Source organism: Dendropsophus ebraccatus, chromosome 9 (genome assembly GCF_027789765.1).
Source record: "Dendropsophus ebraccatus isolate aDenEbr1 chromosome 9, aDenEbr1.pat, whole genome shotgun sequence".
Lineage (NCBI taxonomy): Eukaryota > Metazoa > Chordata > Amphibia > Anura > Hylidae > Dendropsophus > Dendropsophus ebraccatus.
The window spans coordinates 90,023,298-90,041,347 of NC_091462.1; the positions used below are offsets into that span (position 1 = coordinate 90,023,298).

Genomic DNA, 18,050 nt, shown 5'->3' on the forward strand with positions numbered 1-18,050 from the left:
AACACTTGGGCGAGCTGAACATTTATATGTATGGAGGAATTTAGAAAAATAGCTGCTGGCGGAATGAACAGCTACTGAAGGGGTATGGACACCTATAAAGATGGCTTGTTCTGAATATCAGAAAGGGAACCTATATCTCGGAATTTTCTAATAGAGTATTAAAGAAAACCTGTCATGCTACTTTCATGCTGCCACGTTGCTGAACCACAATGCATTAGTGCTTTGATTGACAGATATCATCTAGGGGCAGGCAGAAGCCACCGTGGACCGTTAAGATGACATGGTTGAGACAGCATAAAAGTGATGACAGATTCCCTTTAAAAATATAAATATATATTTTTCTAAACCAGACAACACCTTTAAATAAAATACAGCAGTCCCTTTAAAATAATGAATAGGAAAGCTATACAAAAACCATCAGGCCCACCATAGGGAGAATTTGTGTAGAAAGATCATAAGGCACACCATCCAAATAAGAGAAGAAGACAGCACTGGCTATAACGGCCAAAACATTGGGCACCTGATGTAATATAATGTAATTCAAACCTGGAGTTACTTTAGAAGTGCTGTCCTCTTCTCTTATTTGGATTCATTACCATCTGGGCCCGGTGTGGTGAGACGTGCACCCACCCAAATTCTTTTGCATCTGTGCTGCTGTGAACTATCTGAGTGCACTATACCAGCATGTATAGGGAATCACTTGTAGCAAGCCAAGCCTCATAAATCATCCAGGGGTATGGAGCCAAGCTAACTCCTGGGTCAGACAACTGTAGAAGGAGTGCTGATAATGGTAATACCACTGAGTGTGCTGGAGACTGAAGGTGCACCAAGGACACGATGATGAGAAGTAGAATAAAGGATACTTTTATTCTACTTATCATCGTGTCCTTGGTGCACCTTCAGCCTCCAGCACACTTAGTGGTATTACCATTACCTCAGCACTACTACAGTTGTACTACGGCTGGGTTCACACTACGTATATTTGAGGCTGTATATTTCAGGCCTTGTAGCAACCAAAACCAGGAGTGGATTGAAAACACAGAAAGGCTCTGTCCACACAATGTTGAAATTGAGTGGATGGCCGCCATATAACGGTAAATAACTTCCATTATTTCAATATAACAGCCGTTGTTTTAAAATAACAGCAAATATTTGCCATTAAATGACGGCCATCCACTCAATTACAACATTATGTGAACAGAGCCTTTCTGTGTTTTCAATCCACTCCTGGTTTTGGTTGCTATGAGGATCTGACTTGAGGACCAAATACAGCCTCAAATATACGTAGTGTGAACATAGCCTTAAAAATGAAGGAAACTGTGTAAAGTTTAGAATGGGGATGGAGAACCTTGGCGTAACCACCTGCTGCACCTGCATCCCCATGGCTAGTTACCAGGACTGAACATTAAAGGGGTTATCCAGCGCTACAAAAACATGGCCACTTTCTTCCAGAGACAACACGACTCTTGTCTCCAGGTCAGGTGCTCCATTCACTTCAATGGAACTAAGTGGCAAACCCCACCCAAACTGGAGACAAGAGCGGTGTTGGAAGAAAGTGGCCATGTTTTTGTAGCGCTGGATAACCCCTTTAAAAATTGATTTTTTAAATTGTCGTCTTGACAAAGACTGCCGGACACATCGCCGGAGAGGTGTTATCAGCAGCTATAAGATACTGGGGCCACTTCATACTCCACCAGTGAAGTGACTGTTCCCCTGAAGCTTTGGCTGTCCAGGAATAATGAGAATTGTATTATGGCAACAACTGGAGGGCTGCAAGTTCCCCATCTCTGGTTCAGGGATGGCTCACCTATATACAGTTGCATTCAGAGATTTCTATTTGCATATATTGCAGTGGATTCATACATTACGTAACTATACGCTATCAATAAGTTCAGTGAAAAATCTGCAGCGGGTTTCCCTTTTTGCATTGCAGTAGGTGAAATGTGTAGATTGCAAATCCCCATCAATACTGCAGATACGTGTCACACATGCAGATTAATCAATAACATAAAATCACATTATGTGTGAATCCACCTTTACTAGGTTATAGGTTATCTAGCTGCAGCACTATCCATGAGAACATTAAAGTGACTGTACCACCAGGCCCAGGCTGAAGCACTGGAGGTGGCCGACCCACCCTTAGTGGGAAGAAACCCCAGCCCCTCCATGACGTGACTCCATTAGAATCAATGGAACCCTATCATAGAGGGGCGGGGGTTTCCTCCCACTAAGGGTGGGTCGGCCGCCTCCAGTGCTTCAGCCTGGGCCTGGTGGTACAGTCACTTTAAAGCTGCCCAGGCATGCAGTGATTATATCTTATATATATATATACACACACACACTGTATATAGTATTACCATTCAGGACTCTAGAGAAGCTTTGTCATACCCCATCATGACCCATCCATTTTTTATTCTGAAGAAACATACATGTCTATGCATTGTATTTAATAGCCGCTGTAGCACTTAAAGTTTATTTTACAGGGACTATTTCTATCATTATTTCTTCTTCTTTTTGCCTGTTGATGTAGTAGCTTTAGTGCTGGCAGTGGATGGGGGGATGGGAACTTCTTCCTTGGCTGTGGCCGGGTCCTGTCCACTCTTATTGTCCTCAGCCTGGTCATCAGATACCTGCCCAGCCTCCAACATGGCTGCTGCCCTCTCCAACTCCATCTGTTCCAGCCTCTTTGCCTCCTCTTCCGCCCTCAGTGCTTTCAGTCTTAATAAATAAAGTGAGTGGTAGTATGTTAATAATGGAGACATAGATATACACATAAAGCTGCCATAGATGTAAGTCAGCCACCACATTTACCGCGCTTCTTCCTCCTCTCGGATCTGCTCTAGTCGGGCCTGCTCAGCTTGCCGCGCTCTGTTTTTCGGGATTTCGGCCTTCAGCTGTTCCACTTTCTCATAGGCCGTAAAAAATACTTTCTGGAAAAACACATCAACCTGACGAAACCATCTATCGGTCATGATTTTCTTTTGGGTTTTCCCTGCAAACAGAAAAATAAGTGATATTCCATTAATCCAGCGTCCTACAGACTGCTAATCTGGTACATGGGCAATCCAACAAAGAACTTCAATATAATGTGGATGTGATCAATACCAATGTGTGTAACATGACGTCTGCATCATGCTGGGCTGGGGGAAAGAAAGACACTTTGAACAAACAACATCCAGAAATCCTATCACCAGTGTTAACATGCAAATCCAGTGTGCCATAGGAATATACTATCATACACAATATTAGTGAGGTTATACTGCCACCAAGTGGAAAACAACAATTACTGCATGGCTGTTTTGTAACCTGTTTGGTGTAGGCTTTGGTATACAGTTAGGGCCCTATTCCACCGGACGATTATCGTTCGCATGATTAATAACGATTAATGATCTCAAACGACCGCTATTGCAAAAGACCTGAAAACTCATTTCCATGGAACGATAATCGTTACTTAGAATCGTGTTTGCGATCATTTTTTCTTCGCTATTTCTTCACTATTGCGTTCGTATCTACTGCGAACGACCGAACGACATCTTATTCAATGCGAACGATTTGCGAACGTTTTGCGGACGAGCAACGATAAAAATAGGTCCAGGTCTTATAAAGCGATCAACGATTTCTCGTTCGGTCGTTAATCGTTAACTACATTTCAACCGAACGATTATCGTTTAGATTTGAACGATTTAACGATAATCTGAACGATAATTGTCCGGTGGAATAGGGCCCTAAGACATAGTGTCATCTTCTTTGGCTCATTGATATGATCAGAGGTCCCCATGTCTGTCATATGCATGTGCCTATTAGGCTTTGCTACAGGTTGCCTGTCAGTAAACCACAGACAGGTAATGATACAATGAAATACAGAAGTACTGCAATGTATTATATGAATAATTAAAAAGGGGTAAAAAAAAACAACCTACAATTGTCATCACACCTTGGATTTGTAGTTTTGCAACAGATGACGGGCTGAAGGTTCCCCATCCCTGCTCTAAGGCATAATGATAGATTGGGTGCAATATATTTCAGTGGGGTCACATGAAATAACATCTACAGGGTAAGTGACAGGTCTCAGGAGACCCAGTTATTTTAGAAAGGAAAGTAAATATTACATGTGAGTACCCCTGCAAGTAATGGGTGAAGGGGTCTATCTTTTAGGCTATGACCAGAACATGGCCGCCATCTTGAAAGTTATCAGACTGCACCAAGGTCTTTCCAATGGGAAGGTGGTCATGTAGCATATCAAAGAAGACCTTAAGCAGAGAACTGCTTTAACAAGACATTCAGAGATGTCACATGATGTTCTCGGAGACTGCATCACCCAGCCTGCTTCAATGTCAAATAGGATAATGGATGGAATTATACTGACACTTTAATTGAATCTGAAAGTGCTCAATTTCTGAATTTAATAGAGATGATTGTAACGTACATGTGTCTACAGTTTACTCACTTGGAGAATGGAACAGTAGTCGCGGGCTGCGTCTTTCATTGGCCTTCGAGGCAATACTAATCTCCCGTTCTTCTCTCCCGCTGTCACACTTACTCTGCAGTTTAATAAAAATAAGCAGAAAGTCTACCATTTACCTTCACATGATTTTAAAGGAACAGGGAAACAATTCCTATAACGTGGCCGATACTGGATAATACAAGTGGCTTATACATATAGAGGGAGATCAAAGGGAGTAAAATTTAGACTGGTGCAAACTGCCCACAGCAACCAAACTCAGCTTTCAGCTCTGGTAAAATGAAAGCTGAGCTGTGATTGGTTGCTGTGGGCAGTTTGCACCAGTCTAAATTTTACTCCCTTTGATAAATCATCCCCATAATACATTCTGAATAGATCTTACTGGGGTTGAAAGACCTGGACGGTGGTTGGTAAGATCTGCACTGGCACTGCCATCCGATAACAGATTTGCCTCTTGCTCTCCTTGAAGTTGTTCGCGGTTTGATTCTTGTAGTAGTTCATCTGTGACATACACAATGGCGCAGCCAATCAAAGCCTCCAAGAATTCCAGAAACGTGAGCTGCAATAAAACATATGTGATATACATTAAGCAAAAAGATCAACATGTCTAAATATGCTGGGTGGCTGAAAATCATTATTCTATCTGTCAATCTGTACAATCTTTGCAGAATGCATAACATAGCACATAGCGCCACCTACTGGTTGTTTAACATGGAACCATGTTTGAGCCTAATAGACAAACCACATATGATCTAACCAACAGCAGCCATACTCCATTACAATAAATGGATCGGAGGAAGGGAAGTGGGATACGATTTTTTTATATTAAATAGGTGCAGCTTAGAAAAAATAGATAGACCAAATTTGGATTGCAGTATGGTCCCACATCCTTTTCATGGCTCATCTGGAGTCAGGGGGTTACAGGGTTCTCAGTGTGGAGACCCCTCGAGGTTCCTCGGAACCTTTCTCCTAATAAGTTGTTGAGGGACGGGGGATGGGAAGTGCCTAGCATGTCACATTTACATTTCATGTCTCATGGTAATTGCACTAAATGTCATTATATTGGTACAAGATGTTAGACCCTTTCCTTTTATTGTGCATTTCATTATCTCCACTGGCATGTTGGGATGTCGCTGTTTAGTCTTCTGTTCTTCTAAATAAAGAGTTAAAAAAAAAAATGCAGCAAATGTATCCCAGTGGCTCATGTTGTATAATGCATATGGGGCATCTTGACACCCCTTTCCCGCTATGGCACACCTTGTCGACAGCAAGGCAAAAAGGGTATCAAAAACACTAAATAAATCTAAGTTTTGATCAGTAAGATTGTCCCCTTCTGATTCAGGCCAGGTACACACAGTATGACACTAGCCGTTCTGTGAAACGGCCAGGTCACAGAACAACCGGTGTCAGTGAAGTTCATCCCGGCAGGTACTGCAATACTGGTCGGATTAATTTCATTTCTTTAGAATTTGGATGCCGGCACATTCCAGTGTGCCCGCATTCCAATTATCCATAGCTGACAATGTAAAGTCCGTCTGGAGCTGTACTTTACCTTGTCTGCTCTGTCAGTCTTGTGCGGCTGCATTCAATGAATAGTGGCCGCACAAAACTGTCAAGGAATCCCGGACAGAGTGTATACAGTGTGTATACACTCCGTCCGGAATTCCATTGAAATCAAAACAGTGTATTTTTTCATTTATTAACAGCCGTTGTTGCAACAGCTGTTATTAAATGAAAAAATACATTGTGTGAACTTAGCTTTAATGTGAATACCCCTGAATCTATCATGTTACGTGGATCTCTCACCTCTAGCTCCAGATTGATCTCATTTCCATCTCGCACACTCGGATCATCCTCAGCTAAAACGTCCACAATCTTTGAGACACTGAGTTCTTTACTTAAGACTCCTAAATCCTGTATTTTGATATAATCCAAAAGGCAGAAAGACAATGAGATAGACCCCAGATAATCAAATATCTCAGATTATTGGACATTGCAGATATTAGCAGAAAACTTTCAGGAACTGTCATGTAAAATACTAATGGTAAGGCATATGGCTCTCTTATACTCCTTATAGCCTGAAGAGTATAATAAGTGGTTATTTCTGCTCACTCTTCTGGTCCAGAAGGTTTTTTAATTGTGATTATTAAAACCAAAGCAAAAAAAGAAAGCAGTCTGGTGACTCTCATACATATCATAAGGTCAGTTGATCCAGCTGAAGTTGGTGGGTTCAGCAGATGGTTAGCTAATGTCTACAGCCACCTACAGAGCAGCAGTCCATTGGATACCGATTTTTTGTTTTACACATGAGTAGCACAACTTGTTCTATTCCATGTAGCAAAGATTTTAAAGCACAGTCATCTGAACCCCCTATAGACCTGCTGACTATCCTATGTGTCCCCGCTCTCTTCTAAGAGCAAATGTTAGGGAGATGAAGGATCCGACAAACACTCTGATTCGTAGTTTCTGCTGCAGATGTGTCAGGCCTATTCCGCTCTTCACACTAAGGACACATGCACGATTACTCAATAATATACAGGGGTCAATTTAGGCGTATATAAAATGCATGTATTTATAATATTTGTAAGAGCTGTATGCGTAGATCTTAGAAATCCAGTCCCTATCTCTATATGACATAGTATTATGGTGATAATGGTTACTGATGAGCCTGACAGAAGAAATCTCTGCATACCCGAGATATATTGGAGGTATAGTATGCGTGGATATTGTACCAGTGGATACTGTACCAGTGCAATATACGTGATCCCTTGAAGTACCTTGTAGTTTTGCTAATCGGTTTCCAGCTTTCTGTTGGTCCTAGATAAATTAACTCCTAATCTGTTAGTAAGAACAGACTGTACCTTCGGGTGGTATGAGCTACTGTATGAATTAGTAGAGGCATGATGAATGACATCTCATCTTCCTAAGAAACAGTATACTATGTCCTGTTCACAGTGAGGGACTAGTAAGTAAGGGACATATTCATTTCATACTTACCCTCATTATCCAGATAAAATGTCTCATGGTCATGGTAGGCTCAAATGGTGCAGACGTCTTCTTCTTGCAGTAGGTCTTATAGATGTCCCAGCACTTATCAATGTAGGACATTGCGTGTTCTGTCTTCTGTGCATCACTGAATAAGTAACCTACAACAATGAAGAAGACAGAATCAGATGTATTTAACCCTTAACATAAAATCCCCAAAAGACAGGATACACAGACTGACCTTTAATGGTGCCGGCATGGGGTGAGATGTTGCATGTCATGATCTTGGAAAAGCAGTCAACAAGGGGAAGCTTCTTATCTCTGCAAGAGGAAAAGGTAAAATGCCCCATATAAAATACATGTACAGCTTTAGGTCTCGTATAGAGATGAGCGAACCTGGAGCATGCTCGAGTCGATCCGAACCCGAACGTTCGGCATTTGATTAGCGGTGGCTGCTGAAGTTGGATAAAGCCCTAAGGCTATGTGGAAAACATGGATATAATCATTGGCTGTATCTATGTTTTCCAGACAACCTTAGAGCTTTATCCAAGTTCAGCAGCCCCCGCTAATCAAATACTGAACGTTCGGGTTCGGATGGACTCGAGCATGCTCCAGGTTCGCTCATCTCTAGTCTCGTACTAATAACTAAGTAGATGATGTTTATACAGAAGTTAGATTTTTAAAATTCTTTTTTTTCTTCAATTTGGGTTATTCTGGAAAAAGCTAAAATATTCTGTTTTGCAGCATCTATGTGTTCATCCCCAGCCTCTGGGCACTCACACACCGCTAGATGGCTTCTCTCCCTTAGCAGTATGTGTAGTGTACTACCACAGCAGTGGCACAGTCTATATACAAGGCATATTGAGGGAAATGATCAACTGTAGATGAGTGACATTTTTTTTCTTGCAAATATATATATTGCATTATGTTCTCTGTACTGTGAAGCATCACAGATTCTCTGCCATAGTATTATTCCTTATGATATCAATGAGCTGTCTATTCAATGCATAGACATACTGGGGGACATTTACGATGACCAACTTTTCCCAGCCATATTCACTAAAAGACTCACGCCTCTTAGTAAACCCAGCAGGTGTAGATTTGTATCATGATTGACGCCTGAGTGGGAAGGGGGGGGGGATATGGCTGGTGTACGCCAGGGAGAAGGGGCAAATTAGTTTTCTGGTACTTAGGATAGGCCATGAATATCAGATCATGGGGGTCTTAGGGTCCTTTTACACACAGAGATATCTGACAGATATCAGATATTTGCCAGGAATGGATTTGAGAAGAGGAGACATCTCAGTCTTTCCTTTATGACCCGTTCTCTGTTTATAGTCTGTTCCTGGCTTTGGCTTCAAAAAACTGTCAGATAATGTGTGTGTGTAAAAGGACCCTAAGACCCCTATGATCTGATATTGATGGCCTACCCGAAGTCCCAGAAAACTAATTTAGGCTAATGATGCTAACTCATGTTAAAGAAAACCGCAAAAGACTTACGGACTGTCCGCACGAGTGACGTGGTAAGCCAGGTAGATGATATTTGTCAGGAAAGTTCGAAGCAGCATGGTAGCATAGGGAGAGTGGATCTCTTCAGGATCAGAGTGATCTGTTGGATACACAACATTTATCATAATGTATAATTATAGCAGTAACCTGTAAAGTGCAGGGCTATGGCAGACAACCCATTCTGGGGGACTCATTTAGTAGACATGGTTTCTTGTAGGTGTCATGTAGTTTACAAGCATCTACATAAGGGTCTCTTGAAAGCAAGAAAAAATGTTGGAAACAAGGCAAAGGATACAGGTCACAGGTCAACTCCACAGCACAACTAGTTATTAATCATATAGATATTCCTATTTATAAAATCACCTGCCAAAATCCGATCCATGTCACAAAGCGTTAGGCCATAATGATGGAACTTGCAGTCTTTTAAAAATCTCCAGAACTGTAACCTTGTCATAAGGAAGGCGTTATCAAAGCAGTTCTCATTGCCCAGGCTGCTGTAGCACTTGTATGTCTTCCGTAGGGTTGTGATGTTCCGGAGGACACCGTATTCCACCTAGGGGTCACCAAATATACAATTACAGGTCACCTACGTGTCCACATAAGAAAGAAGAATGTCTTGATGTTTTCCTATAGCCAACCAGGTACAGACTGTCTGTTGTAGAGATGGACTACACCATCATGGATGGGACAGATTAACTACACAATTACTACAAGTGTGTGTAGAAATAATTTTTCTTAACCCTTTGAGGACCAGGCCCAAAATGACCCAGTGGACCTCGCAAATTTTGATCTTAGTGTTTTCGTTTTCCCCTTCTCCCCTTCTAAGAGCTCTAGCACTCTCAGTTTTCTATCTACAAGGCCATGTAAGTGCTTGTTTTTTACAGGAATAGTTGTACTGTGTAATGGCGTCATTCATTTTACCATAACATGTATGATGGAATTCCAAATATATTATTTATGAAGATATAAATAGGTGAAATCGTAAAAAAGAATGCAATATGGTAACGTCTGGGGGGTTCCTGTTTCTACGTAATGCACTATATGGTAAAAGTGACATGATACTATTATTCTATAGGTCAGCCCGAACGCAACCATATGCAGGTTACACAAATTCTCTAATGTTATATATATATTTTTTTTATGAAATCCTTTTTTTGGCAATTAAATATTAATAAAATGGGCCTATTGTGACGCTTATAACGGTTTTATTTTTTCACCTACGGGGCTGTATGGGGTGTCATTTTTTCCGCCATGATCTCTAGTTTTTATTAATACCATATTTGTGAAGATCGGACGTTTTGATCACTTTTTATTGATTTTTTTAAATATATAATGTAACATATAATCGGTAATCTGCGCACTTTTTTCCCTCTTTTCGTGTACGCCGTTCACCGATCACAATGATGCTTGTTATATTTTAATAGATCGGACAATTACGCACGCTACGGTATATTATATGTTTATCTATTTATTTATTTTTTATGTTTTATTTATATAATGGGAAAGGGGGGTGATTTAAACTTTTATTGGGGGAGGGGTTTTGGGGTAGTGTAATAGTGTTTTGAAATTTTTTTTTTTTACACATTTAAAGTCCCTTTGGGGGACTTTTACATACACTAGTTTGATTTCTACACTGATGAATGCTATGCCATAGGCATAGCATTGATCAGTGTTATCGGCGATCTGCTCATTGAGCCTGCCTGTGCAGGCTTAGTGCAGCAGATCGCCGATCGGACCGCACGGAGGCAGGTGAGAGACCTCCGGCAGTCCGTTTTACCGATCGGGACCCGTTTTTTGCAGAAATCAACAGTACAGGCGATTTTAAGAAACTTTTTAATTGGGTTTATTAGGCAAATATGCCATTAAATGCATTAAAAACGACTTTTCAAAGCCCCCCCCCCTCTTTTTCATTCACTGCTCATTATCAGGAAATCATGTCTTGTTGCATCAGACGTGCCCTTGTCTGTTCTATAGAGAGGAGAGGGGGAGGAGGGAGATTAGTCGGCAGCAGAGAGCAGAGAAAAAATCATTACACAGTGGAACCTGCGTCAAAGCCCCTATTCAGAGGTCAGAGAGGTCAGTGCTGACTTAAGAGGAGATAGCCGGTGATGTAGCTGTAAATTAACTCTTTGTTGTCCTGTTTTGGTGCCTAATCTCCCTCCACCCATCCCCTCTCCATAGACAACCATGAAGACAGGGGGGAGAGCTTCAAACTGATTTTTTAGGATAAAAATGCATTTTTTGGCTAATAAACCCAATTACAAAGTTTCTTAAAATCGCCTGTACTAAAAATTAAACAACAGGTACACTTTAAAGTACGAAAACTTCTAGGGGATATCTGGAGAAAGGTCCTACCTTTTCTGCTCCCCGGCACCCCTCTTACTCCATCTGCCCATTCATGCATATACTCCCACAGACGAGAGAGGACGGGAGTATGTTACCAGCGCTGCGGGCATTGCATGCAGGTGAGACCACGCCTGTACGCATTGTGCAATAGCTGCCAGGTGTCGCCACAACAGCTAGGGCCGCACTTTTACATGTTCCTGCCATATTGGCCAGAACGGTTATTTGAATTGCGGCACCTTTAGGTGTGCTTGCAATTCAATTAACTATTGACCTAACAAAATGTCTACAATGAAGCCACTATGTGTGAATATACCCCGACACTTACCTGCTTCTGCTCTTCACATTGTTCATTCTCTGGCAAGGGGTTCAGCAATGAAGCTATATCAAGTTCAATATAGGAGCCGGATAAACTGGGAATACCTGAATTCAGAGTGGAGCTTTCTGCCAAATAGACACATTTAATACATACATTAGACCTACGTGATTTACTGTTAGAATGGTTACAAGTCTCTTTTTTTGAAGCATGTCAGTACAGTAGCGTGAACATTCAAACAGTTTCGGAGCACCCGGCATCCATATACCTGTGAATGTCCATATACCTGTGAATGCCCCCTAAGGCTATGTGCACACTTAATATGAGACTGGCCGTTCCGTAACCTGGCCGGGTCACTGAACGGCCGGTCTCTAAAAAGGTCATCCAGGCCAGTACTGCGGTACCGGCCAGATGATCTTTAGGGCCGCAGAGTTCTGATGCAGGTGCATCAGTGCGCGCCTGCATCAGAACTCCCCACTGAACACTTCACCGAATAGCGGCCGCAGAAAACTGATATGTCAGTTTTCTACGGCGCCCCTAGGGATCCCTGCCGGAATGTATACCATGTGTATACACCGTGGAACTTATGTTGTGTGAACATAGCCTCAGGCTGGGTTCACTCTGCAGTCACTTTGCAGTCTGTTTAACGTATTTGTTTTATAGGGAGAAAATGAAATTGTGCGTCATCAATTTAGATTGTTTTTTCAAATAACTTACATTATAAAAAGAAAACTGTTTGAAACGGATGAGTTTAGATTTCTTAGATTTGACATGCTTACCTCCACATACAGGACTCTGGGTGCGAATACCACTCAGATCTGGAGTATTCACTCTGTCGTACTTAAAATTTGGATATTCTGCAATCTGATCTTCCACAAATTCCCCAATGTAAGTCCTTCCATTTTTAAATATAAATTTGCCCTAATGATAAAAAAGGAATATCAAAAATATTGCCCACCAGTACACAGCAATGTTGTGTACTATGTATCATGTATAGCCAGCTGTATGACAAACATCTGAGCAGGGAGATCAGGGATCTTCTGGCCTAATTCACATAGACACGTGATGGCTACTAATTCAAACCTCAATTGTATTAAATAAAATAATAGAGTGAATGTCCCATGGTCTGATGACATAACTTACCATTCCATGCTTTTTGTTGTTTTTCCACTGTCCGTCGTACATTGCTCCATTAGCATAGTAATACTGGCCTTGCCCATGGCGTGCACCATCGACAAAGTTCCCAATGTATTCATTTCTTAAAGAATACTGTGAACCAGCTACTCTCTTCAGGAACCACGTGTGTGTCCCAAGACCATTCTGTGAAAAGGAAAGGATGCTGTAATTTGACTTGTGTTATACAGCTATATAACAGTTTCAGCATTTCATACGTACATTAAGGGGTACTCAGTAGAGACGAGTGAATCTTGAGCATGCTTGTGTCCTCTCAAACCTGAGCGTATAGCATTTGAAGTTGGATGCAGTCCTAAGGCTGCCTGGAAAACATGGATACAGCCATAGGCTGTATCAATGTTTTTTGGACTCCCTAGGGCTGCATCTAATTCCTTCAGCCACCAGTACCATATTTAAAATTATCCCCTAGCTGATCTATTGCGCACACCACTAGGCCACCCACTGTTTATGAGAACTGTGGCCAAATGTCTCCCAAATGAATAGAACATGCTTTGTCACCACTCCATTCAGCTGTATGGTTTATGATCATGGCGGACTGTAGCAATGAATAATACTGCACTGTGGTTAACATGTACTGTAGCTTCATATGCTTACTATTAGTTGAGTAGTTCTGCACACTCAGGGTGCGTTCACACCTACAGGATCTGCAGCAGATCTGCAGCAGATTTGATGCTGTGTTCAGTTATTTAAATTAAATCTGCTGCAGAAAATCAGCTGCAGATCCTGTAGGTGTGAACGCACCATAAAGGGGTATTATGTTAGTGGGCCTCCTTGTGTGTCAATCAAGATGCAGAGGGCTCTAACAGGACAGAGAGCTGTGACTAGTCACAGCCCAGATGACTGGTTTACAGATCACCCCCCTGCCTCATGTGCAGGATGAGCATTTTACTCAACATGAAGCCCACAGAGCCCAGAACCCCCTACACCATAGGAGACCTGGCTGCGAGATCTTTGCAGCCGTTCTGGGAGCCCAATCAGTGCAAATCTGCTGATTGTTCCTATTTAAGATGTGTATCATTGACAAGGGGTAAGGTTTCTACTTGTGTGCATCATAAACATGTACTCATTCATGCTCCTTTAGGAATCCAACGTTTACCCATTGAGCCATATGGAAATAGTGAATGTAGCATTTATACTTAATGTGAAAACAAATTTGTACAAAAAATTCCAAGATGAATAAGGGGAATGGCACAACAAGGACTTCTAAGGTAAGGTGCCTAATATAGGGAATTCAATGCACTAAAACAGGTCCTAAGTAGTGGTCAAAAAATGTTTATGCCAAAGCACATTTTCCCTGAAGCCACAGACAAGAGCAGGCTATAGACCAGATTTACAGTGAATCATAAGCCATCATGTGAGACACCAAGAAGAATGTCAATTTCCTGGACTATAGAAGCTTTTATTTTCCTTACAATGGTATAAAGGCATCTGATGTATATTAAACCTACGGAGTGATAGAATAATTAAAGATGGTACCTGTACTCCGTTCTCCCACTGACCCGTGTATTCTTCATTGGAAGTCAGCCACCTCATCCTGCCTTCTCCATGGAACTTGTTATTTTTCCATTGCCCTTCATAGATGTTGCCAGATGGAAACCTGACAAAATTTCAGAAAGTGAAAAACTATTCCAACAAAGCGTAAGAAGGCGAAGCATACCTGTTACCTCCTCACTGTCAATCATCTCTGTCCCCATAGACTTTAAGTGCTGCTTGGACAGAGATCACTGTGAGCTGGGGAGTAAAATGCTCTACCACATGCATGGAGAAGGCACTGTGAGTATTGAGACCTCAAATATGGAGCTATGGTACAGGTACAAGTTTGTCAAATCCAATGTATCAGTCTATCAGTCTATCATGTATTAGCCCCCACGCACACGTCCTGTGGTCTAGCCAATGATAAATAATTGGTGCAGCAAAAGTACTATTCATTAGCTGGGTAAATAACCAATGTGTATTGTACAATGTCCATAGTGTAGTGTGCCATGGAAACAGTGTAGTATTCCACTAATCGTGTTGGTACCGAATGAGGGCCCAAAATGTAAGGCTGCCACCTTACTAAAAAACGCATGTTACTATAAGTCACTGGATTTACAGTGAAATATATTCAGTTACACTGGATGTTGGTACCAATATGGCCTCCGTTACAGGTTCCTTGAGGGTTGTGATACTCATACATGAAAAATATCCTCAGAAAAAAAGGAGAGAGAAGACACCTACCTCTGTACTCCCCACCCCTCTTTCCTGTTGTGTATCCAGTCCCCTTCATACCATGACGTTCCTTCTGCATTGTAGTAGACGGAACCCTAGAATAATGAAGCATGTACTGTGACACGTAATTACTTTCAATGTTATTAATGGCTAACACCCATCTACAATTTACCTTCCCATGACGCTTGCCCATGTACCACTCTCCTGCGTATGAAACCTGTTGATCACTAGAGATGTGGACACCGCTGCCGTGCCTTATGGCCTTGTACACCTGTCCTTCATAGCGGCTGCCATTGGGCCACGTATAGATTCCATGTCCCATGGGACAGTTCATGAAAAATTCTCCCTAAAAAAACAATAGGAAGTGTGGTGAGACCCTAGAGCTTCACTTTTCAATGTATTTTTCTTGAATGAAATAACTTGAATTGAACTAGCAGGGGACCAAGGTAGGTGAATATAATTCTTTTTAAATGTTTTTACCACTACGTCAGCATTATATAATTTTATTTTGTATTGGAATATCCTTTCAATGCTACAATGCAATATAAATACTGCAACATACCTCATATTTCAGCCCATCCGCCCAAATGTATAGGCCTCTGCCGTGCATAAGACCCTCCGAAAACATTCCCTTCCAACATAGAAATGTCACATATTAATATAAAGTTAACGTCGCTTTCCTCGCCATTCGGATGTATGGGGGGGGACTCACTCTGTAAACATGGCCGTCTTTATAGTAAGCCACACCTTCTCCTTCATACAAACCATTCAGCAGTTCTCCTTCATACCTGTATAATAAGACACAAAGTTAAAGCCTTTAAAGAGGTTATTCAGGACTAGAAAAACATGGCCGCTTTCTTCCTGAAACAGCACGACTCTTGTTTCCAGTTAGGGTGTGATTTTGCAATTAGGTGCCATTTCAATGGAACGGGGTTGCAAAACTTCACCCAAACTGGCGTTGTGCTGTTTCTGGAAGAAAGTGTCCATGTTTTTCTAAGCCTGGATAACCCCTTTAAGAAAGGGGAACTCAGTCCCTTATTCCGACTAACAGGTGGCAGCTTACGCAGTCTGGTAACCACAACAAAGCATAGAAGGATGCAAGTGGAATGGAAAGTTATTCATTGACATATAAGGTTTTACTTATTGGACCCCCTGATCACTGAATAAGACATAACGGGACTCCCATAACTGCTCGGCACTTGCATACTGCATCCTCTTTCTTTTCTCCTGTTTTTATTAGAAAGCAACAAAACACTGAAGAATAATGAACTTACCTTTCTACAATAATCTGAGCTAGAACAGGTTCCTCATAGACGTCTGCTGTGGCTATTGGGGCAGGAGGCTCTTCGTGTGCCGCAGGGTCATCATCTCTGGACGTTGGAGCATGTTCTTCTGTAGGTGAGACGGACACTGAGGAGAACTTAGAACTGGCATCTTCTGCAGCCTCTGCTGTTGACTTCTCTGACTTCTTGCCATCTTTTTTCTTAATTTTTCCCATACTTAATTTTTCCCATACACTGCAACACAAAAATTATAGTCTGGGAAACGATTTTCCTTCCGCTGTCTTCATTTCCCAGCACTGTATTCTAATGGGCCATTGGGATAACTTGATTTGATTTCACAACATTTACATTGACTCTGCACCTCTGTTGGATACAGTAACACAGTACTCGATATGGTGAAGATTTATTTATTGTTCAGTGAGTAAATTTTTCGGGAAAAACTAACAAAATGAATGTATGAAAAAAAAAAACCCTAAGAGACCATATAGAATGGATCCATCAGAGTACACGGAGATGTGTCGTAGACTGGAGCTGTAAGGCTTTTATGACACAGCAACCAAAAAACTAGTGTGAACAGCGGCTTACAGTCCTTTGTCAGATTCCATTAAAAGAAAAAAGAAAAAAGCAGTGTCCATTTGCTGTATGCATTAGGAAATCTCCTAACGCCAACATATTCAAAGAGCCACGTCACCCAACACAGGCCAGGAAATTTCATCAGGCCTCATGGAATAGTACAGATCTCTGCGAAATTCCCCATTTCAGGATCCTGGCTCATGGTTTACAACGCCTGGTTTACACAGAGAATAAGATTACTTCCAGCACCCTGATGGTGTACTCAAACTGATAGCAGAAAAAACTCCATGCAATGCATGTCAAACATTTTAAGCGGCTTTCTTGGATTTCTTTCAGTCACTTAAAGGGGTTATCCAGTGCTACAAAAACATGGCCACTTTTCCCCCTCTCTTGTCTCCAGTTCAGGTGCGGTTTGCAATTAAGCTCCATTTACTTTAATGGAACTGAGTTTGAAACCCCACCCAAACTGGAGACAAGAGTGGGGCAGAAGTGGCCATGTTTTTGTAGCGCTGGATAACCCCTTTAAGATTATGTTTATCATACAATGCCCAATGTGGTGTGCTTTGGCTCTTTGCAAGTATTTTGCAAACAAATGTATGAAAAAAATATATAATTATAGGTCAGAGACTTATAGAACCATGTACCTGGCCTATACATGTACCAGGCATTTGTTCCTGTCTGTCTGGGGAAGGCCGGGAGAGCCGAAACGCGTCACATATAATTACGTTTGGATTGCAACTGAGCGCAGGTTCTTGTTTTCTGCATTTGATTTAAGGGCTGATGATCGTAACACACAATGGGGAAAGGTGATGACCAAACTACTTCATTGACTGTATCCCACCTGCCGGATGCCATCATGGATGCCCATCTGCACTATTATAAAGGGTCAATTGGCACTTTGCACTTTCCTGAACAATACCCTTGGGAGTGACAGAGTTTATTCTAGCAGATCTGAAAACTGCTCTGCAAAGTAGATGCTGCAGAGCACAATGTCAGCATGGCATGAAGGGGTTAACACTAACTCCATATCCCCACTGAGCCTACCTCAGGGCTGGGATATCCTCCAGGTGCTGCAGAGCCGAAACTATGTCAGACCTTGTACAAAAGACAGGAAAGCGTCCTGGAGTATCCAAGGTAACGAGTTACCACGTGACTTATTTCAACCAATAGCATTCGA

The 18,050-nt window shown here is 41.7% G+C and overlaps 1 protein-coding gene across 2 annotated transcripts; it reads right to left on the reverse strand.

The window, feature by feature from the left end:
• Positions 1 to 2,393: 2,393 nt before the first annotated feature.
• Positions 2,394 to 18,001, reverse strand: RSPH10B (radial spoke head 10 homolog B). Of its 2 annotated transcripts, XM_069982008.1 has the most exons (19): positions 17,918 to 18,001; positions 16,292 to 16,534; positions 15,730 to 15,805; positions 15,580 to 15,648; positions 15,190 to 15,363; positions 15,027 to 15,112; positions 14,286 to 14,406; positions 12,759 to 12,935; positions 12,395 to 12,536; positions 11,628 to 11,743; positions 9,320 to 9,509; positions 8,948 to 9,056; positions 7,689 to 7,768; positions 7,460 to 7,608; positions 6,269 to 6,376; positions 4,845 to 5,021; positions 4,448 to 4,541; positions 2,812 to 2,992; positions 2,394 to 2,718 (listed from the first exon to the last, which is right to left on the reverse strand). In XM_069982008.1, the coding sequence occupies exons 2-19, from the start codon at positions 16,513 to 16,515 to the stop codon at positions 2,499 to 2,501; spliced, it is 2,493 nt and encodes an 830-aa protein (XP_069838109.1). In that variant the 5' UTR covers positions 16,516 to 16,534; positions 17,918 to 18,001; the 3' UTR covers positions 2,394 to 2,498. The 2 variants fall into 2 exon arrangements, with proteins under 2 accessions (XP_069838109.1, XP_069838110.1); XM_069982009.1 differs by lacking the exons at positions 15,580 to 15,648; positions 15,730 to 15,805; positions 17,918 to 18,001 and having other exon boundaries at positions 16,292 to 16,367.
• Between the last annotated feature and the right edge of the window lie 49 nt (positions 18,002 to 18,050).

Coding starts and splice junctions, on each gene's coding strand:
- RSPH10B (XM_069982008.1), bottom strand. CDS start 16,515: ATGGGAAAAATTAAGAAAAAAGATGGCAAGAAGTCAGAGAAGTCAACA. Junction 15,113..15,189: donor TGGGCAAGCGTCATGGGAAG/GTAAATTGTAGA, acceptor TCATTATTCTAG/GGTTCCGTCTACTACAATGC. Junction 2,719..2,811: donor CGAGAGGAGGAAGAAGCGCG/GTAAATGTGGTG, acceptor TTATTTATTAAG/ACTGAAAGCACTGAGGGCGG.